The sequence below is a fragment of the Natator depressus genome, chromosome 16 (assembly GCF_965152275.1).
Source record: "Natator depressus isolate rNatDep1 chromosome 16, rNatDep2.hap1, whole genome shotgun sequence".
Classification (NCBI taxonomy): domain Eukaryota; kingdom Metazoa; phylum Chordata; order Testudines; family Cheloniidae; genus Natator; species Natator depressus.
In genome coordinates, this window is record NC_134249.1 from 21,361,223 (window position 1) to 21,384,693 (window position 23,471).

General features: G+C 43.4%; 1 protein-coding gene and 1 long non-coding RNA gene across 2 annotated transcripts; both read left to right on the plus strand.

Annotated features, from left to right (window-relative positions):
* Positions 1-9,363: 9,363 nt before the first annotated feature.
* On the plus strand, positions 9,364-19,414 carry LOC141999974 (uncharacterized). The gene is made up of 3 exons (XR_012642127.1): positions 9,364-9,399; positions 18,654-18,734; positions 19,381-19,414. It is a non-coding gene; the product is annotated as an uncharacterized LOC141999974 (long non-coding RNA).
* Positions 19,415-21,355: 1,941 nt separating this feature from the next.
* Positions 21,356-22,465, plus strand: B3GALT9 (beta-1,3-galactosyltransferase 9). The gene has a single exon (XM_074973810.1). It carries the CDS (start codon positions 21,359-21,361, stop codon positions 22,463-22,465), a length of 1,107 nt encoding a protein of 368 aa, XP_074829911.1. The 5' UTR covers positions 21,356-21,358.
* Positions 22,466-23,471: the final 1,006 nt, after the last annotated feature.

The window sequence follows — 23,471 nt, forward strand, 5'->3', positions numbered from 1 at the left end:
ACGGTGGCAGGTCATGGGTGCCATCTTGCACCACCTGTTCCCACGAGGATCATACCTAAAGCCAGGGGGAGGCAGTCAGGAGTGCGGGAGAATGCCCCAGACTGTCCCAGGTACAGCACGAGAGCTTCTTTCTGGGCTAAGTTACGAGCAGGGTGTCTGGAATTCAGCCTGTCCCTGTACAAGGCCCCCTGAGAACACGACACACACGTTTCCACTCACAATCCTTATCAGACAAGCCCTGTTTGCCCTCCTCTGTCCTTTGGCTGGGGGATCTGTGCCCTTCCACAAATCAAAACAGGAGAATTTAGTGCTGGCGAAAGGTGTCAGATTGAAAAGCCCAGGAGACCGAAGCCCTCTGCCTACAGAACAGGTTCCGACCAGCACCCAGACAGGAGAGCAGACCGCTGGCCATCTTGTGAATTACAAACCAGAATCCTCCAGGTCCCAGCTCCCCTGATTGGCGGAGACTGGGTGCCTCATGGCTGTGGAGGACATCGAGTCAACATTGACACCTCTCTCCATATTAAACAAAAGCTCTCTAGCCAAGACGGCAACCTCAGTGGCTGTAACAATCCCAGTTGTTCACTATGAACTCAGACATTGGCAGTCCTACAGAGCACAGTCCATGAAAGTTATGTCCATCCGCACATGGGTTCTGATACTTTTCCACAGTGCTGAGGTGTACCATCCCATCACGGCCTCCTACACAGTACAGATAGCCGCCCAGCTCTGCTACGCCCATGTCTCGTTTGCCTTCGCTCAGGCGGGCCACGCCACATCTCCATTCCTGTGTCATGGGGTCATACCTTGTGCAGGGAGAAGAAGAAAGTTTTGTTTTTGTTTTGTTTTTTTTTTTTAAAGGTGACAAAGTGGCAAACGTGCCTCATGCCATGCAAGGAAATGTGGGGTTAGAAACGACACATTAGACACTAATTAGTGGCTGAGTTTGCACTCCACTTTCAGGTGGGAGTGAGTCCCTTGCACTGACTATTCTGAGCATTGTGTAGGTGCCTGCACAGAATGGGAATTCAAGAGGAAGGATGGCCTTGGGATTAAGGCCCTAGACTGGGAGTCAGAAGATGCGAGTTCAATTCCCAGCTCTGCCACAGACTCCCTGTGACACCTTGGGCAAGTCCCTTCATCTTTCTGTGCCTCAGTTTTACATCTGAAAAACTGAGTTGGTGAGAATGAGGAATTCGGTACAGCTTGTGAAGGGCTTGGGTACTGTGCTGATTAGGAGGTGGTCACAAGTATACATGGAGCAGCCAGTCAGTAGGTGTCCATCTCTCTGCTATGCATACAGCAATGCTTTCCACAGGGAATATAATGTTTGTTTTAATGTGCTGGGTATATCACTCTCCCTAACAGTGCACCTATAATGCAGGTAGTGTTTCCTAGTGGTCAGGCCCAGGCATATTACTTAACCTTTCTGTGCCTCAATTTCCCCATCTGTAAAACGGGGGATATGATACTGATTTCCTTTGTAAACTGCTTTGAGATCTGCTGATGAAAAGCCCTTTATAAGACCTAGGTAGTATTATTTTATCAACAAAGCTCAGTTTTATTAATTTAAAAATTCTTAATTTAAGAAATGATCCTGTATTTAAAAGAAGATACGTACATGGAATATAGATTTAATAGCATATGGTATGGGTCTAATTTAAGGCAATGAGGAGGAAATTAGGGTGCAAAGTGGGATGTTTGGTATGTTGTGGAAATTAACATAAGAAGTGGAAAGCTCTCGCTGTATATCACTAGGTGGGCTGGTTTTCTGGCAAACTGATATCTCGGAAAGGAGACAGCTCATCAGGAATAAACTCACCTTAGGGTTTTGCAGCCTTGGAAAGACAACTTAACACATTTCTAACATGCTAGCACTCTCTCAATTCTACTTATATTTAGCAATGTTTCAGAAGCTGAATGTAGCACTTATGGAATGAGCAGAGGGCTTAAAGTAGTCTTTACCAAGCAGTAACTGGTTGTCAAAGCTGTCATTAAACTCAAGCAGTAACTGCAGCCACCAAAGATATAGGGGAGATTCTCTATTCCCAAGAACCCTGTATGCAAAGTGTAGTTAACTGCGAGGGATGTGGTTACAAAAGCATGTTGTCAGCTCAGCTCTAGCCACTCGTTAAACAGAAGAAATATCTCCTTTGCATATTGCAAATCTCAAACTCACTTGTCTTTCATATGTCAGCATTTTTTTTATTAATGATGAAGACTTTTTTTTTAAAAAAAGTCTTCAATTTCCATTAAAAATAATTCTAAAGATAGCAAGAGAAAGACAAATTTTGTACAAATTCAGTTAATTAAGCCATCTCCTTCCACTGTTTCCCAGCCCAGCTGGAGAATTGTGTTCAGAATTGTTTAGAGAGGCAGTGTTACAGTTTTAAGTAAGGACCTTACACCTTTGCTGACTACAAGTGAAATCATTTTTCACGGCCTAGTTTACTTATCACCACTGTTTTAAATGTAGCGAACAGCTTCAGACATGTCGCTTTCTAGTCCATTCCACTTACTGGTTCTTATCCACTAGCAACATGCTGCAAAGTTTGGGCTGCAAGCACTGCAGGGGAAAATTTATTGATTTTTAATTATCTATACTCCCTGTGTGACTTTGGGAAGTCGCTTAGTTTCTCTGTGGCTCAGCTCCCCATGGGTAAATGGCAATAGCCCTTTCTCCCCCCCCACCCCACTTTGTCTGTCTTGTCTATTTCAATTGTCAATTCTTTGGAGCACGGACTGTTTATTACTATGTGCATACATGTGGGCCCCCAATCTCAGCTGAGTGCTCTAAGCACTATTGTAATACAAATAGATAAAAAGGTGCAGTGTAGACATACCCGAGGTGCAAAGGGATTGCTCCAACACTGCAGCATATTAATGAGCCTACCCATCTGTCGTTAGTGGATGCTAACTCAGTCACAGAAATAAAGCGAAACAGAGTAAAGGCTTTAGAGTTCCAGGGCAATTACATAAAGCAGCTAACACCTTCCTGCCTGAGACAAAACAGCTTTCAAATATTACATCAAAACCCCATTTTGCAGGAGCAGCATTCTAGGAGACATTGTTTCCACCTCCCCTAATCCTAAGAACCACCACATGTCTCAGGCCTTTAGTTAACTTGTGGGAATCGAGATTGTTCAGGCTCCAGACTGGCCTGACTTTTGTCCATTTCACAGATTAAGTTCCCTCTCGTTTCCATTAATCTTAATGGGATCAAAGTCTTTCCATTAACACTAAAGGCTTTTCACTTTTGCAAACTGAAAAGCAAGTTGTTATAAAAAGCACGCGAGTTGCATACTCCATTAGTCTGAATCCTGGATTTGCATGGGAGATTTCAAAACTATCTAATCCTCAGAAGCCAACACCACTTGTATCATATTTAGAACACAGTTATTTTACCCTTCAGCACTCATTTCTGCTCTTCCTCAGGTTTCTAACTGAGTAGCTCAGCCAGACTATTTAGATCAACAGAATCGCCACATTCTAAGAGCTCAACGTGGGAGCAATAGGAGCTGTAGATCCCTAGAATCATCTTTCAGCTTTGAGAAAGAGCCACGGGTACAGCGGCAGGTACTACTGTTCTCCATTTCTGAATGCACAGCTTGACTTCTTGGTCACCTAGCTTTCTGCATTTAGAACATGCCCATCGCCATGGTATCTAGGCTCCCCGTGTACAGCTTTAAAACTTAGCGTCATCAAAGAGACCTCACTGGTTCCCAGAGGTGTTACTGTCATTCACAGGTGTCATGGGGATGGGTATATTATCACCCAGGAAAATAAAACATCCCATAAAAACGCCAAACACTAAAATTCTCTTTCCCAAATTAAAAACATTTACTGATGCCTCAGCTGGGAAAAAGCATAGTGGCAATAATATTGCTTTGATCTGGGGCTTTGGGGTGCGTTTTGCTGACTGTTATTCTGGCTCCCATCTGTACAGCCAGGGACAATTCAAAGACAAGTAGGAAGCGTCGTCAGTTTATTGAATTTTTACATCTACAGCATTTTCTGATGGGCCATCAGCAGCTGTTTATTGACAGGCCTGAAGCAGCATCTTTGCTTGGGTTATTAAATTACTATTGCAGTGACTGATTGGAACGATTACTACAATCGCAAGGCAATTTAAAATAAATTATTTCACCACTGAGTACTGCAACCACCACACTGAGCATAATTGGAACCAATTGCAACCGGGAAGATGCAGTCATGAGTTTGATTATTAATGTTTTATAAATACGTAAGTTACAGTGCCAATATTTTTTTAATGGAAATGGTTTTGAACGCTACTCTTCATTTGGTCAATATGTAGTTTGGCAGGGGGTTGGAACTTCTGCAAGGAGGAGTAGAGGTTTTCAGAATTTTTTTTTGTTTAAATGGGAAAAGATTTTCCGATTAGCTGCTTATTTTTAGCGACAGAATTTAATGGACACTTTTCATGCTGATTGCCAGCTTGCCAAGGTACAAAGAGAAACTCCTCTAACAATTATGAATGTTTTTAAGCTTGAGCTATTAGGTGCTGCCATTCCAACCCAGATGTAAATAATATTTAGAACTAGGCAATCTCCACTTTAAAGTGAACCTTCATTGAAACAATATAGCTGCTGCACACACTTTACCTCTTCTCAGAAAGCCAAGGGGAAATGTTATATTAATAAACTTTTCACACCCTTTTGCGCTATGAGCCATCTCTCCATTCTAGAACCTGGGACACAGACAACTCGTAGAGCAGAAGAATTAGCTAGATGGGGAGAGAGTATCTTCCTGAAACCCTGTTCTTTATGGTCCTTCATTTAGGATTAAAATATCTCCCCAAGAGATGTTACAGTTCCTCTGTCTGCAGAGATCTGGACATTTACCCACCTATTGGGGGATTATTTGTTACATCAATCAAGAAAAACACAACAGTCCAAGCAACATGGAGGCAATATCACAAGCCCACTCCTGAAGTTCCTAAATAGGCAAACTCACCTGCAAACCAACTCCACGGGGCACACTAATTGCACACAAGTGTTGCCTCGCAGTTAGGTAAGCAGCATGAAGACCTATAGGTAACACATTCAGTGCTTACAGAAGTTAGACACAGGACTGACCTACCTGAGCTTTAGATCCACAGTTGAGCTCTGGATCCAAAATCACCCCAGAATTTGGGGAGCTCCAAAGCCAGATCCCCTCTGAATGCACCCACAGTTGAGATTATGTTTATTTTTACATGCCCAGAACTATACTGGGTGCCTGACAGTGCAAATGGCTGCATCAGGTCCCTTCCCTTATGAGCTCACAATCCAAATGGAGACAATGTTGGGGTTCAGCCCTGCAGGCACCAGAAACCCATTCTGTGGCCTTAGATAAAGCAACACTCTGTGCCTCAGTTTCCCCAGGAAAACAAACACGCAACTCCTCCAGAAGGGCAGGGGGAGTACTAGTTAGGTCATAGAATCATAGAAGTGTCGGACTAGAAGGGATCTTGAGCGGTCATCTTGTCCAGTCCTCTGCACTCCAGGCAGGACTATGTAATAACTAGACCATTCCTGACAGGTGTTTGTCTAACTTCTTCTTAAAAACCACCAGTGACAGAGATTTCACAACTTCCCTAGGCAGTTTGTTCCAGTGCTTAACTGTCCTGACAGTTCGGAAGTTTTTCGTGGCTATGGAGAACTTTGGACATGAAAAGCAGTAATAATATTTAGTACCAAGTATGAGAATATACAATGCAGATTATGAACCACATTAGTCCCTAGTGCTATATTTGTAGAGCTAGGGATATAGATACACTAAGATAGAAACCCCTTTCCTTCTAGCACCCCATGTCCCTAGACTAGCTTTTCTTCTAGAACTTAGGATACTTAGGACTCAATTCAGCACCATTGACTCTGGTGGGAGCTGGATCAGGCTCTTAGAATACAGTGTCCTTTTCCACTCAGAAACGCTGTACTCCCTAGCCTTCCACGGATACCTCACCCTACATGTTCAGCTCTGTCTCTACTCCATGCCTCTTCTACCTTTGTATTTTTAATGCCTTCCCAAAACACTGTGGCCAACCCAACGCATCTCTGACAAATTCAACAGAAACAGAGACAGGACAAACTTCTGCTTACCAGGAAAAATGAGCTCCACTTGCCAGTTTGCTTTGTAAGCTCCAGACTGAGTGTCCTGGGTAACCAGTTTCCTTTGCAATTCAAGCTGCTCCCTGAGGCAATGCAAATTCCCCAGTCACAACATTATCCCACAATAGCTCTGCAACTGGGACAGGGCACTATCACATCCTGGGGAAAACTTTAGTGCTGGGCAAGCACACAATACAGGAGAGCTAAAATAGCATTAGGAGACCTTAAAAACAGCTGCTGCATCACCCATCCTGATACAGCTTTAAGCACAAACACTAATGACCCAGAGAGGCCTTAAAGAGTCTTGCAAAATACAGAAACCAGGTGGGAGAGAACTTCTCTTAGGACTATAGATTTGGGTTTATTTTTTATTTCACTGGCTTCATTTGCAGATGGGGAGTTTTGGAGTCAGGTGCTCTCTCACGGACCGAGCAAACAGAAGTCCATGAAAATCCCTGACCTGGACAACGAAGCCTGCATCACAAATGTTACTGAGGGGTGAGCTTTGTCAAGTTTGAGGTTTTCTGAACCTAAAGCTCTTTTCAGGATTGCAAAATTACTTAAGAGTTTGAGTTCCTTTTTACCCTTTATAGAAAACTATGGTACTTAGTAAGGATGAAACTAATATGGTTTAATAATTTATGGAAATTTAACAGGGATCTGTTAAAAACCTGTTAAGTCTGTTCAAAAATGTATAGAACGGTATAGAAAACAAGATCCTTCCTAGAGAATTCTAAAGCAGGGAGAACATTCACTTTCAACCATTCTATAGCATTTTAATGGAGGCCTATAAAAAGGTTCCCATTCTCTGTTGTTCCACAGGACTTTAACATGTCTTTTTCAGTCTTGTAAACGAATCTCTCGTCCCCCCTTTCCAAAAAGTAGTTTGATTTTTTTAAAAAACTTTTTTTTAACCAAAAAGGAAGCCTAATTTTTGTAATAAGGGAGAGAAGAATCTTCCCCAACACCAAAACTAGGTTTGTATGAGTGAAGGTCTTATACACACTATATAGACTGCATTGGTTACCTGCTCACTTCTTCACAACTGTTCTCTAGTTGGTCACTCAGCCTCAGTCTTCAGTTAATTTTTCACCCTGTTTTTCCATTGATTTTTTCCCCTCTAATCCTAAGCAGAAATAGGAACCCAACAAAATTCAAACCCAAGACAAACTTTCAAACAGTGTGAGCGGCTTCAGATTTACTCCAGATGAGTTTATTCTACTATCGCTAAAACACCAGTGCCTTTGAATGGGCAGAACGGTAGAAAGTAGGGTCAGAAGAGAAGAAGATTCTTGGGGGCGGGGGCAGAAGGGTTATGGCTGCTTTAAAGACAAGTATTGAAGTCAAATTAATAATATACAAATTGGGTGCTCCTCTCCCACATTAGCCTTTCATAAAATCTACGGTACTCACCCTTTGTCTTCATACACACCCATCCCTGTGCACTGAAGGAGCTCCTAGCACAAAGAAGAGGGTTGGGCTGACCACATCTAGTCCAGATAGAGCCTAGAGACTTGTATGTCAATCCACAAGCCAAAAATAGGAATACTTTGCATGCTTCAGACCATAGAGCATGTGACTGCACTGAAATTCCATTCAATCCATTGTTCCCCTTTGCAACAAAACCAGATGTCCTCCTATCCCAGGAAGATAGATGCCCAAAGTCATGGTGAGCAAATACCTATCAAGCAGCAACAGTATCCATCCCAACTACTTTCCTCATTTGCCATTAATTTAGTTCTTAACCAAGCTCTGCAATTATTTCTTCTCTCCTTTAAGCAAGTCAGGTGCAGGGGAGAACTGAACGAGGCTTAATACATTGCAAAAAATGAAAAACAGAATGGCTTAAATTGGCTTACTTCAGCTTGACATCAATGGTCTGAGTTGAGGGCTTTCAGCACCTCGAAGGATGATCAGACTAGAAGTGACCGGTGATGTGACCACTGAGGTAACACTTGCAAACATGCCCTGTTAAACAGCCACTGTCAGGGTGCTAGAACTTCAGGAATTCTTGATTCCAAGACTATAACATGCAAAAAGAGAGACACCGTTTAAAGGAATAACCCTCAAGACACATTTGTGCCCAACCCAGGATGAAACACATACAAAATGCAAACCAGTAAAGAATGAAATTGTGCAAACATTTGCATACACCGAGTCGCTCAGTACAGGAGACTCAAGAATCCTTGGAACTGAATGAATATTAAAGGACGAAAATTTGCTAAGTCACCTAATTTTCTATGTACCAAGAATGAAATCTATTCTTTCCTTACTGTTTTCCAAGAAGCACATTCACAAATCACTCTGAACTAGGAGCATTTTTGAAGTGCTAATACAGATGACCTCATCACTTCCCGCACCCACAGACATTGGATTGTACTTCACTGAAACCCCCAACATGATTGGGCTCACACCAATGTAACCACACTGACTCTGGTGGAGTTACTCCCATATACCACTCGCACTAGCAGAGGATGCCAAGTTATGGTTTTGCACAATTTTATCAGTCAAAACTAAGATTAGAGATGGTTCTGATCCAGTTTACCTGCATAGCTCATTGTGTGAATGATTGGTATCAACGGCAACTGGGTGGGAAATGGTTCTCCCATCCCACAACATTTCTCAATATATTTCAAAAAAAATTCTGATCCCAAATTGGGTCAAGAAGTCAATCTCAAAATTTTTCACAAATCAAAAATTAAAAAAAAAAATACAATTTGGTTCAAAATAATCAAAAAGTTTTGTTTGGATTTTGACCAATTTTTATATTTTGTTTTACTGTAACTAGGTTACATTTCAAAATTAAAAAAACCTCATTTTGAACCAGAAAACTGGAATTTTTCATTTTGAAAATATTGAAACGACGATTTGACAATTTAAAGAGAAAAAAATGTAAAAATTTCCAAGTTGAGAAATTAATCAAATCTGACTATTTCCTGTGAAAAATTTGAGTTTCAACAAATTGGTATTTTTGATTTAAAAAGTTGCATTAAAAAATTCCTGACCAAGCCTAGCGTGAACCCACTTCTTCACGCGCTGTTAGTATCTTTATAGACAGGACACTATATTGGGACACTCATGTTCTTCTCTTCCCCAACCCCTCCCCCCAGTAGCTACTGTAGGTGGCATGTAGCTTATGAATTACTGAGCAGAATCTCCACAAGATGTCACAACAGAGTCTGACCCTCTTCCCATCAATGGAAAAACTCTCAGAAGCAGGATGAAGACTTTACCAATGCAGCAAATGAGATGCGACATTTGCTCTACCCACTGTGATGCGTTGTTCAGAGTAAGTTTCCTATTAAACTCACTTGTGATGGACTTTCACCCTGCTGGGGGGTTGTATTTTGCCCTTTGGCTGCAATTAGTACCAAAGAAAAAATTTTCTGATGGCTGCTATGGAAATTGAGTGAGTGTGGTTAGGTCACAGGGCTAGGAATGGAGACTCCTGGGTTCTAATCCCAGCACTACCACTGCCTCCTTTTATGGATTTGGAGAAGCCATTTATCCTCTCCGAGCCTCAGTTTCCTACCACCTGTAAAATGGGGTGCACAACATATCTGGAAGGCTTAAGTAAAGTTTGTAGTATGCTTTGAAGCCCTCTGATGATATGCATTGTGCAACTGCAGAATATTATCTCCACTTCAAAGACAGAGAAAGAACATTCCTGCTGCCCTAAGTAGAGCTGAGATAAGATTCTAGATAGGGTGACCAGATGTCCTGTTTTTAAAGGGACAGTCCAGTTTTGGGGACTTTTTCTTATATAGGCACCTATTACCCCTCATCCCTGTCCTGTTTTTTGACGGTTGCTATTTGGTAACCCTAATTCTAGAGGAAAGTCATGGTGGGGTTCAATACCCAATGGTGACAAGTTATTAGATACCATCAGTTTGACTCATTGCCCTAAGAGCTAAGATACGTCAGTACAGATGACGGGCTTTTTAGGGTGACCGGATAGCAACTGTGAAAAACTGGCACAGGGGGTGGGAGGTAATAGGTGCCTATATAAGAAAAAGTCCCACAAAACAGGACTGTCCCTTTAAAAACGGGACATCTGGTCACTCTAGCTTTTTATCCCAAGAAGCGTAAAACCGCAATGAATATATCCAAAACCTCTTAAAGGACAAAAATGAAGATAAAATTAAAGGGCATGGAATTATCTCTACTCAGCTACTACAGAACACCATACTTGGTGCTTCAACCTTCTGTTTATGGGGGTCATCGATTTGAATTCCAGCAAATGGATTCCAGAAGCTAAAAGCCCTAAAAATCTAGGGGAATTTCCAGACGAGCTACATCAGGCTGTTTAGAAGCAGACACGTGCAAAGCAAGTTATCACTGGACTGTATGATTGGCATCAGAACAGATCAGCCAAAGCTTTAGAGAACATGATATATTGCGAAATGGAGAGAGTAGTTAAACGGTTAGTAGGAGGTTTGAGGTCACCAGTGCATTCCAATAAGGAAACACTCAGCTTGTGGGCTTCCCATTGCCTCCTAAACGGGACAGGAACATCACATTCTGATTCAGCTGAGCTACACTCATGGATTTCTGAAGCCCTGATCACTGCTTGGGTCCAAGCAGCAGGGAAGGAGCCATTTACTTTACGAGTTTTACATTTTATGGGCAGGAAATTGTGTTGGTCGCTCTGCTCTGAGCCCGTGCTGACCCCAGTGGGCCTGCACATGAAGGGGCGCTGAGTTACTGGGGGTGCCATCTTTCAGACATGGCTTAAAGCAGACATTCATTTCATCCAGGCTCCACCTCCACTCCTTGTGTTAGGGACATTCCCATGCAGTTCTTGTCGCCAGCAGCTCCTCAGTGGGGAGCACTGCCTACCTGGTTTGGCTCAGGTACTTTAGGATCTTCCCCCCCACCTCCTCTGTACTGTGTGTTAATTGCATCTAGCCTCCCTCCCCACTGCCTCTGCTATCCCTGAGAGAGAACTCTGCTAGTAGAGTTTAAGGAAATTTACCCCGATCAGAGCCATGTTTGGGAGCCAGTGCCCTCTCGCTGTAAGAAATCGTCTGCTCTAAAGTAGTTTTAAATTGTAATTAATTCAATTAAACCACTAAGAGTCAAGAGGAAAACAACGTGGGCTGGCTGGCTGGCTGCACTGAAGTGAGGGACTGGCAATAGGAAATGCTGCTTGCAGGGATATCAGTGACGCACAGGTAGGACTGGTAGGGTCACAGTAGTCTCTCTTATCAAATGCTGTGGCAATTTGGTGCTGTGGACCCAGATCCACTAGGCACTTGTGACCGAGGGGTTGCAAGGGGCTCTCGCCTAGTGGTCATGGTTCACCATAGCGACTGTTCCACCTAGTGGCAGTAGTCCAGGGCAGCAGCAGTCCAAGGAACAGGGGAACCAGGTGAAAGTGGGCCCTCCCTACTCCACTGGGTTCCAACCCAGGGCCCTGTGAAGCTGACTCGGCTGCTCTCCTATCTTCATGTGGTGTTCAGCTTCCCTGGGTCACTTCCTACTCCAGTCCGCCTCCCATCTGACCACCGCCCGACCCTGGGGAACATTGCCTTTGGACTTCTGGGCCGTGTCTCGTCCCTTAGGTGCTGTGGCTCCCTTCACTCACCGGCTCGATACTGGCTCCGCTCCAGTCTTCCATGAGAGCTCCCAGGGCACATCCTGCTCCCTGGCTTGCCAGCTCCAGACTGAGCTGCTTGGCTGGCTTTTAAATCTCTCCTCCAGTCTGAGCATGCTCAGCAAGGGCCCCTTTAGCCCATAATTGTTACTTAACTCTGTGATCGGAGGATGTTGCAGGGGGCTCCTGCCTAGTAAGGGGTTCATACACTCAACTGACAGCAAGCCACAAAATTCATTAGAGCTTGTAAGCCTAAGCAGATCCAAAGGCAGCTCTGCAGAGACCAACTGTGAATATGGCAAACCACCAAGCCACCTGAGCCCTAGGTGTTACCCCTATAATCAGGCCAACAGAGATTCATGTTTGGCCAACTCAGAACTCATGCAGCTCACTTGCATAAAGCAGTAAGGGGAGATTCGTCCCTTTCCCCATTAAAGGGGTCAGATTGTTTAATCATCCATTTACTGCACTTGCGCCCTCCCTGGCATAGAACCAGCTCATGAACCAGAAAGTGAGCTGTCCTAACGTTTACACAGGGTTATCCAAGACCAAAGGACCAGCAATAGGAATCATAATCAAATATGCAGTAACTCTCAGTGCCAGAAGGTGACCTGAATGGGCCATAATCCTTAATGGCCTGTATTCAAATCTAATGAGGGAAACCTATCTCGTGAAGTGCTTCTGCTCAGATATAAAGGCGTCTGTTAAACATACATTAAAGACCTTGCCAAGTGTGTATTTAGCGATTGGCATTACTAAATCTGGGGTTGTCTGATATGTTCTCACAGCCCATTTGCAAGAACTGATGGTCTGGGAGTATTATTGCTGTTCCTGAGCTCACCACCAGCGACAGTCAAAACATGTTGAAAGGATCAGAGACCGAATGCCAGAAAGCATCACTAGTTTGAAGGGGAAAAACATTGTAGCAGGGAATTGTCATAAATATAAAGGGAAGGGTAAACCCCTTTAAAATCCCTCCTGGCCAGAGGAAAAATCCTCTTACCTGTAAAGGGTTAAGAAGCTAAATGTAACCTCACTGGCACCTGACCAAAATGACCAATGAGGAGACAAGATACTTTCAAAAGCTGGGAGGAGGGAGAAAAACAAAGGGTCTGTATCTGTCTGTATGATGCTTTTGCCAGGGACAGAACAGGAATGGAGTCTTAGAATTTAGTAAGTAATCTAGCTAGCTATGTGTTAGATTATGATTTCTTTAAATGGCTGAGAGAAGAGCTGTGCTGAATAGAATGACTATTCCTGTCTGTGTGTCTTTTTTGTAACTTAAGGTTTTGCCTAGAGGGATTCTCTATGTTTTGAATTTAATTACCCTGTAAGATATTTACCATCCTGATTTTACAGAGGTGATTCCTTTACTTCTATTAAAAAAGTCTTCTTGTAAGAAAACTGAATGCTTTTTCATTGTTCTAAGATCCAAGGGTTTGGGTCTGTGGTCACCTATGCAAATTGGTGAGGATTTTTACCAAACCTTTCCCAGGAAGTGGGGTGCAAGGGTTGGGAGGATTTTGGGGGGAAAGACGTGTCCAAACTATGTTTCCCAGTAAACCCAGTTAGAGTTTGGTGGTGGCAGTGGATATTCCAAGGACAAAGGATAAAATTACTTTGTACCTTGGGGAGGTTTTAACCTAAGCTGGTAAAAGTAAGCTTAGGAGGTGGGGACCTGCATGAAAACATCTGTACCCTAGAGTTCAGAGTGGGGAAGGAACCTTGACAGGAATAGAGAACCATGTGGAGGGGCAGGTGATCCTAAGCTTACCCAGATCCTCAAGAAACCCTTCCATTAGCTTGTGCAAGTCCATCGCAGCTCCACTGACGTCTCTTGGACAATTTCAGTCCATATTCATGCAGCACGGTAAGAGACTCCCCCAGAGTCTGGGCATGGCAGTATCCACCCATATAATCTGCAAAGAGGGCAAGTCAGGAGCCTGCTCTATGCAGCTGAAGGTGGGAAGACAATTACTATTTTTCCTCTGCACCATGGTACCCTACTCGCTGCCTGAATGCTCTACCCAGAATTGGGCAAGATACAGAATCCTTATTAATATTAAATAAGGCTACTAAGCCCTTAGGTTGTGCTTTGCATGTTGCATCCATAGATCTTGAGAAACAGAGACAGGAGTATGATGAGTTTCGGGCTAGGAGCCAGCAACTCTAGAGTTCTTAGCCTACTTGTGACACTGACTGCTGCAGACTCAGACCAGTCCCTTGAGGATGCATGAGCCAGAACAGAATCCCCTGCTCCCTCACCTGAAGCTTTGTATCTCTGTAGGGACAACAGGCATAACTCCCTCCTCACCTTATTTCTTTTTAATTGCTGAAGTCAGCAGGTCTGACCGAATGTTCCCAGGAAACAGATCAGAGGAGTAAGAGTTGGGGCGTGGTTACACTCACTTTACTGAGTATAACTGGACCTCTGTGCCTTGGTTTCCCAATCTATAAACGGGGACAGCAATACAGACGCATTCACCTGACTGAGATTTTCTGGGGATTAACTAGTTAATATTTGGACAGTGCTTTGAAGACTCCTTCCTCCCCTGTTCAGTTTCTTGCATTTACAAGCACTAGAAAGACATCCCCTAATTTAAAACGCTTTCCTTTTTTCACTCTTCTTCTCCCCTGCAAACCTTGCCTCACCCCACTCCTAGACTAAATACATACTAGGCCTAATTAAATAGCAATTAACAACGGGGGAACCATGAAGGAATCATTCCCTTTTGGGGAGATCAAGCAAGCAATCAGCACAGCTTGTTACAACATAAAAACACATTTCACAAGCTGTAGGTATTTTTTTTTTTTTTAAGACTGTTAACACTGGGCATGTCATTACAGCCCCACCTCCATTTGCCTGTGCTCGTCATAACCTTAAATGACGAGGGCACTGCTGTCAACACTACAGGACCCCGTGCAGCTGTTGGAAAGTACAAATCATCAAGGCTTCTGAGCACACCCAAAAAAAACAGAGCACCTGTGGGAAAAGATCTCTTCCACATTCCAAGAGGCCCAGGCATTCTCTCCGAGCCATTCCATTCGTGGGACCAAATCAGGAGGGATGGTGCTGAGCCATCTGAGTGGCTCAGCTTGCAACAGTGGGAATCAAGGACACAGTAAGCATTCGTTGCCCTGCCCAACTGGATATTCCCCCACCATTAGCATGAAGGAAGCAAAGGTCTTTGCCCATCCTTCCTTACTGTTGGATTTGGCTAATAGGCCAAACTTGAAGCCTATGCACGGACGCATTGAAGTGATCAGAGTGCCAGTCACTGGGCACCAGTGAACTACAGTCAAGTCAAATCAAAGCCAACAAGGGAGGGCAGGGAAAACCCATCTCTGTATCAATTCTCTCTTACGCCTGATGGCCCATCCAGGCCATCGTAAACAGGGCACCAGCGAGAAGAGAAGTACTGTAGGCTGGAGCCTGTCTCAGCTTTTTCCATCGTCAGTTTTCCCCTCCCGGTCTTAGAGATGGTTGCAAAAGAGACAGACCATTTAAAAAATACCCCCAAAAGGGTGGCGGCGGGGGGGGGGGGGGGGGGGGGAGGGAAACCTTACCTTTGCGAAAGGCTTTGGATACAATCCCAGTGGTGCTTAACCTGGGGAGATGTAACACAGGGATGTCTGTGAGTAGAGGGGACAGCAGAGAGGCAGCCTGCTACAGCTGCACTTCTGTTTGTCACTAAAGATTTATCTAGAGACATGCTCTAGTAGGACTGAGCACAGGACTAGACTCCAGGAATTACTAACTGCTAATCCTGGCTCTGACACCGACTTACCAGGCAGACTTAGGCAAGTCACCCTCAGTCAGAGTTTCCCCGTCTATATAACAAGGGATACTGTTGACCTACCTCCCAGGGGACTTGGTGAGGGTAAATATTTGCAAAGCGCTATGAACCGTAGAAGCCAGGGAGATGCCCCAAATACAGCACCAAAAGCCACATCAGCATAGGCAGAAATATCTGATCTGCACTGGAATGTCCTCCACAATGTAGTTCCTAGGACAGTGGTTTTCAAACTTCTTAGGCTGCATACCTCTTCCAAAACATGTAGTCTACCGTGTACCCCCATCTAAGATAGGGTCATAATATACCTATGAAAAACAGAAAAGAAAAAAAAAGTCTGTAAAGGAGAAGACGATGCGTTGTCCGCCATTACAGGATTTTTCTCACGTACCCCCTGACGACAGCGCGTACCCCAGCTGACCCTCTTCCAAGCCCAGGGCAAGAGGCTCTCCACAGTAACTGGACTTGTGATGATTATATATTTAAAGAAACCCCCATCTAATACAAGACACCAAACCCTAGGGAGGTGGGAGTAGAAGCCACTTTTGTTCTAAGTCTAGCGGCCTTCTGATTGGCACCAGATTCCTAGATGGATGATGACCCTTCATGAACTAGGGTAACAACGTGCTTCCTGCCCCCGAGAAAAGGCTGTACGGTGTCTTCAGGTTTGTTTTTTGACCAATTTGTGGAGCTGAATGCTCACAAACAACCCAACAACAACAAAGCAGTGCACACAGTCCAGAGCTCATAAGCAACCCAACAGCAAAGCAGTACGTACACTGGCTAGGAGAAGCTATATTTTTAAAAGTCGACATGTCAGTTTGGAAGGATTTTAGTTTCATTTAATTAATCCAAAACTCCCAACTTGTGCCTCCTACACGCAACTATTCAGGTTCCTCTTTGCCCAGATCTTTGGCTGCCCTCTGCTCCACTTCCCTAGTACCTTTCAGGAGCCTGGCTGCTGGGAACCTGGAAGTCCTTTTCCACTTTTAAATTGCCCGGCAAGTCCCTTGTGGATCGAGTGGTGGTGATGGCTTCCTTTCACCACTTCAGGAGCGTTGCCAGACTCAGCTGTCACCCCTGCAGATGCCTTCAGTGCTTGTGTCATAACCATAGGGGTAGCCTAAATTCCTCCTTACCTGTGAGGGGTTAAGAAGCTCAGGTGATGTGGTTGGCACCTGACCAAAGGAACCAATGGAGACAAAAGATACTTTCAAATCGGGGGCGGGGGGAGGGGGGTGGAGAGGTTTTGTTTTTGGGTTCTTTGTTTCTGTGGCTGTTCGCTCTTGGGACTAAGAGGGACCAGACATCAATCAGTGTTCTCCAAATCTTTCTGAACAAGTCTCTCATATTTCAAACTTGTAAGTAACAGCCAGGCAAGGCGTATTAGTTTATCTTTGTTTTCTCAACTTGTGAATTTTCCCTTTGCTAGAGGGAGGTTTATCCCTGTTTTGTTGTAACTTTGAAACTAAGGCTAGAGGGGGTTCCTCTGAGCTCTTTGAATTTTCTGCTACTCTGTAAGGTTAACTACCAGCCTAAGTTTACAGAGGTGATTCTTTTACCTTTCTCTCTTTAAATAAATTTTTTTTTTTTTAAGAACCTGATTTTTCCATTGTTCTAAGACCCAGGCATTTGGGTCTGTAGTCCTTTTGTAACCAATTGGTGAGGATATATGCTCAAGCCTTCCCAGGAAAAGGGGTGTAAGGGCTTGGGGGAATAGGACTCCAAGTGGTCCTTTTCCTGATAGTTTGCTAAATCACTTGCTGGTGGCAGCAATCCCAAGGCAAGAAAGGAATCTGTGCCTTGGAGAAGTTTTAACCTAAGCTGGTAAGAATAAGCTTAGGGGGTCTTTCATGCAGGTCCCCACATTTGTACCCCAGAGTTCAGAGTGAGGAAGGAAACCTGACAGCTTGCCACATGGACTCTTCTAATTCCTGATTGTTGTGCATCTCAGTAAACTTCAGCAGTGCCTGTATGCCATGCTGAGATTAATAAAGCAAAGGCTCTGTTACACTCATTCTTCAGACACTATATACTCAGGAATCACTGAAGCCATCAATGAAATGCAGCCTCTTCTGGGGTGGGACACAGCAACATTACATGACTGTTTAGGACAAAAAGCAAAGAGAGTCCTATCGAATTGGAACTCCAGAATGAATTTTAGTTTGGCAGAATATAACAACTGCTCTGGCATTTAGGCGGTACACTACATTAACATCCCTGCTCTTACAAAAAGACCACTGGACCTTTAAGGGCTACAAGTTACAAGAACTTTGATTTTGCATCTTAAAAGATCCTTTGTCCATAGGCTGATGGGTCAGCATGCATACATTCACTTAGAGAGCATACATGTTATACTTGGGCCAGACACAAGTTATTGGGCTCAATACAAGGGTAAGTGGATGAAATTTCATGGCCTGTGCTCTACAGGGAGGCTAGACTGGGTGATCTCATGGTCCTTTCTCACAGGGTCCTAGAGTCCAGGCTCCAGTCCGAGCCCAAACATCTACACTGCAATTAAACAGCCCCTTAGCCCACGCCCTGCAAGCTGGAGTCAGCCAACACGGGCCAGCTGAATGCTTTTAATTGCAGTTGCAGACATCCTCAGGGTCCTTTACCATTCCCTCTGCAGCAATCCCAGCCATGCTGACTTGACTAGGGCCCTTATATTCCCATCTTCCCATGAGCCAAACCCTGGGTTTCACAGCCTGACGCACTCCCATGTTCTCTGACCCAGGTAGTACAGCTCCACTTCACTTTCCCTTATCTCCAGCCTTGGGTGTTAGTCCAGCCTCAGGTATGGCTGCGGACTTACCTTTGCTTTCCATTGAGACAGCCTTTCTGCTCTGCATTATGAAACACTGCCCTCTGCTGGTCATGTCTCAAATCACATCACTGTTCTTTTTCTGCACTTTCATAGCCATGGCAGGAGCGTATTCTGAGATACCAATGCATTGGCACCTGAATTGCAAGGAGAGCAGTAAGTAATGTACGTCTGCGGTGCTCACGAAGGCAATTATCTTAGATTCCAGAAACTGGCGGAGATGAGGGAAGAGATGCTAGTTTCTGCGCAGTTAATTGTTACAGGAAGTTTTCCATTCTATCAAATCAAAATCCACCCCAAATTTCAGACATTATTTTCCGCATGTGTAGGTGTGCCCTTGGGCAGCTGGAGGAACACACAGAAGAGACTGATCAAAAGAATCCCTCCACCAAACAGTACTCAAAGCAAAGGTAAAAATTAGTATCGAGGACATGCCAAGAGTGGACCAGCATAGACAAGGGTGCTGGTGCCTAGTTCATGCTTTAAGCAACATCTAATGCCATGGGAAGGACTCAAGTTTCTGGAAGGTTTGAAGCAAACTAGACGGTTAGAGAGTTAAGAGCAGCCAAGAAAAGAAAAATAGGGTGGTTCACTTCTCTGTTTGGGTTTCTCCTCTCTCAGGAGCAGCTTGAGCTGGAAAATTCCATTTCATTTTGTTCACATGGCATTACCGAGAAAGGGTACCGTTGAGTATCGTTGGGGAGTTAATTATTTAAAGTCAAATTCCGTCTACTGATGCAGCTCCCATTGTCTTCATTAGGAACTGCATCCATGCATGTGGGTGTAGAATTTGGCTTATAGTTAGAAACAGTACCTGCTGGCCTTTATAGGCTGTACAAATCCTGCACTAGCCAGTGCAAGCTACGTAAAGCTCATATCCATGCTAAACATCCCCAAGATGTAGGGCTGAGAAAAAGAGAGATGTTGCAGAGGAAATTATGGCACCCTAAGTTGGACTATGACCAGGATACAAGGTTGAATATTGTTACCCTTGTGAAAAGCATCATACAATGAGCACGAACAGCCAAAGTTTCATTTCTCGGTCTTATCAAACAGCACCTGCAGCAGAGCCCCCTGAACACCACTCTGGACAAAGGCTCAGTATTATTCACCATCTTCTCAGTCACCAGCTGCACTGTGCGTTAGAGGTGTCATCCAAGCACCGGCCCAGCCCAGCCTGTGAAGTAAGACAGGATCGCACCACCAGGTGGTAGGACAAGAACAGAAGCTACAGCTACACGTGGACATTAATGTCAAAGGCTCCAGAGCCCAGGAATGACAGGAATTGAGAACTCCTTCACCAAGTAAGAAAAGATAACTACAACATTAAGCTGTGCTTGCATTGTCTTAAACTAGGAAGTTGGTCCCTTTCTTTCATAGGTTTTGCTCTGCAGGAACAACTGCACAGAATAAAGCTTAGAAAGCAGGTGGGCAAATCTTATTGACCACATCAGCTTTTTATTTTTTTACAGAATCTAGCACCAACATAAAAGGATTTTCATAATGCAGATCCACAGCTCTGTGTGAACAGAGGCATGGGCCTTTCATGAACTCATCCTCCACAGACCCAGTATTGATCACAGAAATTGCAGCAGAATAATCACGTACAAATGACTTCCTCTAAACACAAAACCCACACAAGTTGGGCATACATAACACAACTTTATTGTATTAGTACTAGTGTAGCCTGATCTGCTTTACAGTGTTAATATCAGTGTTACTTTATTCCTTTAGAAAGGGTGTGCCTTTTAGAGGGCAAATATATTTCTATTCAGGTCCCCGCTCCCTCTGTGTATCAGAAATTAATAAAGGGAATGGCTAGAATTCTAATTACTTTGGGTTTTATGCAGCTGCAACATGCAGATTGTCCTGGATTGTATTTCCTTTCACAGTCAGGGGAAATAAAAGGTGCAGTGGATCTGATTACTAGCAGGTAACCTTAGCCTGACAGACCTACATACAACTCTGCCTCTTCAGTTTCAGACGTGGCAATATTGCTTATAAATGTAAAAAAAAAAAAAAATTCACCTAAAAAGGCTCCAGCGATCCTGACAGCACATAGAATTTACTGGTACCATGCAGGTAAGTGCTTTCTATCATTTAGCTACAGTACATGGTGCGGGAGGAGACCATTTAGAATTGAAAATGTTACCGTGGGTCATCAGCTACAATAGGACTGCGCTGACTCCATCCCACTTACTAATGAACATGCCAATAGTAAAGTAACTGGAAAGTCGGTTAATTTTAGTTATTTATGCTAGAAATCATGACTACAAAAAAGCATGAAAAAGCAAGTCCATATCTACTAAATATGGCTTGTACAATTGTGTTAAACTAAGAGGTGGAAGTCTAAAATGATAAATGGCGTTCCCCAGGTAAATAGCAGAAGCCCCATCCCTTAGGATATTTAAAATGAGACCAGGCAAAACATTAACAGACATATAACAGGACACAGTCCTACATAGTATGGAGATCATCTAGATGAAATGATCAATTTCTTCCAACTCTAATTTCTGGCATCCTGAATGAGAACGAGTCTCTATAATTAACAAGTCACACAGACTTTCCTCTTTAGTTCACAATAATTCAAGTTATGGGCATTTAAATGTCAAAGACTCTGCTGCATAAAGCTTTTAAAAATTATCCAACTCATGCTGGAGCATGCTGTGAAATCTCTTGGGTCATTAGGAACACTGACACCAATAAGTTAGACCAAATTCAGAAAAATATTAGCATGTTATTGTATGTTGCTACCATTTCCATATGCTGAACAAAGTAGGCCTGACAGACTAATAGGCTTATTATCACACTTTTCATCCATGGATCTTTTAGCCCTTCACAAAATGTGGGCATCATTCTCTATTTCACAAATGAGGAAAGTAAGGACCAGAGAGGAAAAAGTAATTTGCCCAAAATAGCATAGCAGAGAAACAGAACCAGGCTGTCCTGGCTCCACACTAGCCAGTATCTTCTGAAATAACTACCTTTATAATCAGTTAGAGGTAGTAGTGAATGTCCATCTCTTCTCCAGGTGATGTTCTGCAGACTTCGGACACACCAGTGGTGTTTTATTATATTCAACATCATGCTCTTCCATGCTTTGCTGTTTGGAGGAGATTTACTGGAGGAATACTTTCTACATTCGCTGCCTGTCACCTACACTGACATGAAAATTCTCAAAATCAGGGAGAAGGCCAGGAAATTAGACATGGATCCCCTAAAGACCAATATGTCCAAGTCTTACATCATCAGCAGTTCAGAGGTGTGCTCAGATCAAGAGGTATTTCTGCTTGTTATTGTGTGCAGCAGCCCAGAAAACAGGACAAGGCGTAACCTGATCAGACGAACATGGGGTAACGTGACAGGCATCAGGGGGTATGCTGTGCTTATTTTGTTTGCTTTAGGAAAGCCAGCTTCAGAAACCATCCAGTTAGACATCAGTGAAGAGTCTCAAAAGCATGGAGATATCATTGAAGGAAACTTCCTTGATTCTTTTGAGAATCAGACACTGAAGATTGTGATGAGCATGGAGTGGACTGTAACATTCTGTTCCACCGCAAGGTTTGTTCTCAAGACCGAAGAAGAAATGTTTGTCAACATTCCAAGTTTGGCTGAATATTTGCTTAGCTTAAGAACACATCTTGAGGATATTTACATTGGAAGGGTTATTCATCAAGATATGCCTGACAGAGACCCTCAAAGCCAGAGCTTCGTTTCTCTCAGTCAATATCAAGAAGAGTATTACCCAGATTACTGTAGTGGAACGGCTTTTGTCATTTCCCAGGATGTTGCTCGGAAGATATACGTTGTTGCCAGGGAAACACCAGTTTTTGTTCCTCCTGACGTCTTTGTTGGAATCTGTGCTAAGAACGCTGGCATCATACCCATTCAAAGTTCTAGATTTTCTGGGAAAAAGCACACTAGATACAATCGATGTTGCTACAAATTCATTTTCACCTCTTCCGAAATGAAAGATGATGAGCTATTTAAAGAATGGAGGGAGATAAGCGATGGGAAAGACTGCACTTTACTGGAAACTTATTATGGGCTTGTGTCCTGCAGAGTCCTGACCTACTTTGACAAGTTTAAACATTTTAACATAGAAACAATAAAAAAGGAGGCTTTGCATTTTACCAATTAAGATTTTAACTTCTCTATGTGAAGAAACTGTACTTACACCTTTACCTGTCATCTTCCCTGTTAGAAAGTTCATCTGATCTTTCGCCTTTTGCTTTGAACATTTCCTCTCAAAGTTAGTTTTTAAATGTGAAAGCTCCCCCCACCCCACCCTGTTCTGACAGTGAATTATTCCTGATGCTAAACAAGGATCTGTGTTTGAATTCAGTGATTTATGATAATGAGTGCACTGGATGTGCTTTTTCACATAAAGGATGTAGAACTGCATGCAATTCTTATTCTCTAAGTAAAAGCTGTTTTAAAGAATTGGCTGTTTTTTCATGTTGTCTAGTTGTTTGCCCCCTATGCAACTACTTTTGTAGTTTTGATCCAATTTGACTGAGTGATGCATCATTCAATCCCAAACTACTTTGCAAAAATATGGCAATCGTATCACTCTCCAGTGAAATGTAGCTACCTCTGCATCCACTTAAACAGTGTAGGACAGGAATGAAGAATACAGCATCCCGTTGAAATTACCAGGGGAACAGCTTGATAAGCAGATTTTACACAGGAAACCCAACCTAACTGTCCTGTAGAACTGCCTTGTATTTAATGATCACAAGCAGTCATGACCTCAGTTTATATTTCATTCAGAAGACATGGCCTGTAGCAGCCCTGTACTACATTATTTTGGAATATGGGGGTCAGCATTGAATCAGCAGTAAGAATGTCACCTAATGTCTGCCACCACTTCCTGTAAAGCCTTAAATTCTCTTTGGAAATCTCTCATCCAAGTACTGGCCAGATCCAATCCAGCTCAGCCTATGGTTGCTGACAAGATCACAGTATACCATGGAATGGCTGTGATGGGCACAGCCTATTTCCTGTTGTGAAGAGAAACGCAAATTGTAGATTTTTGGCAGGTTTGCAAAAAGTGCCATGTCAAATTCTCTAGGTATTTATACCAATCCTCCTGGAGTAAATGAGATTCATTATACCATATATAATTGTACACACTGAACTTTTGC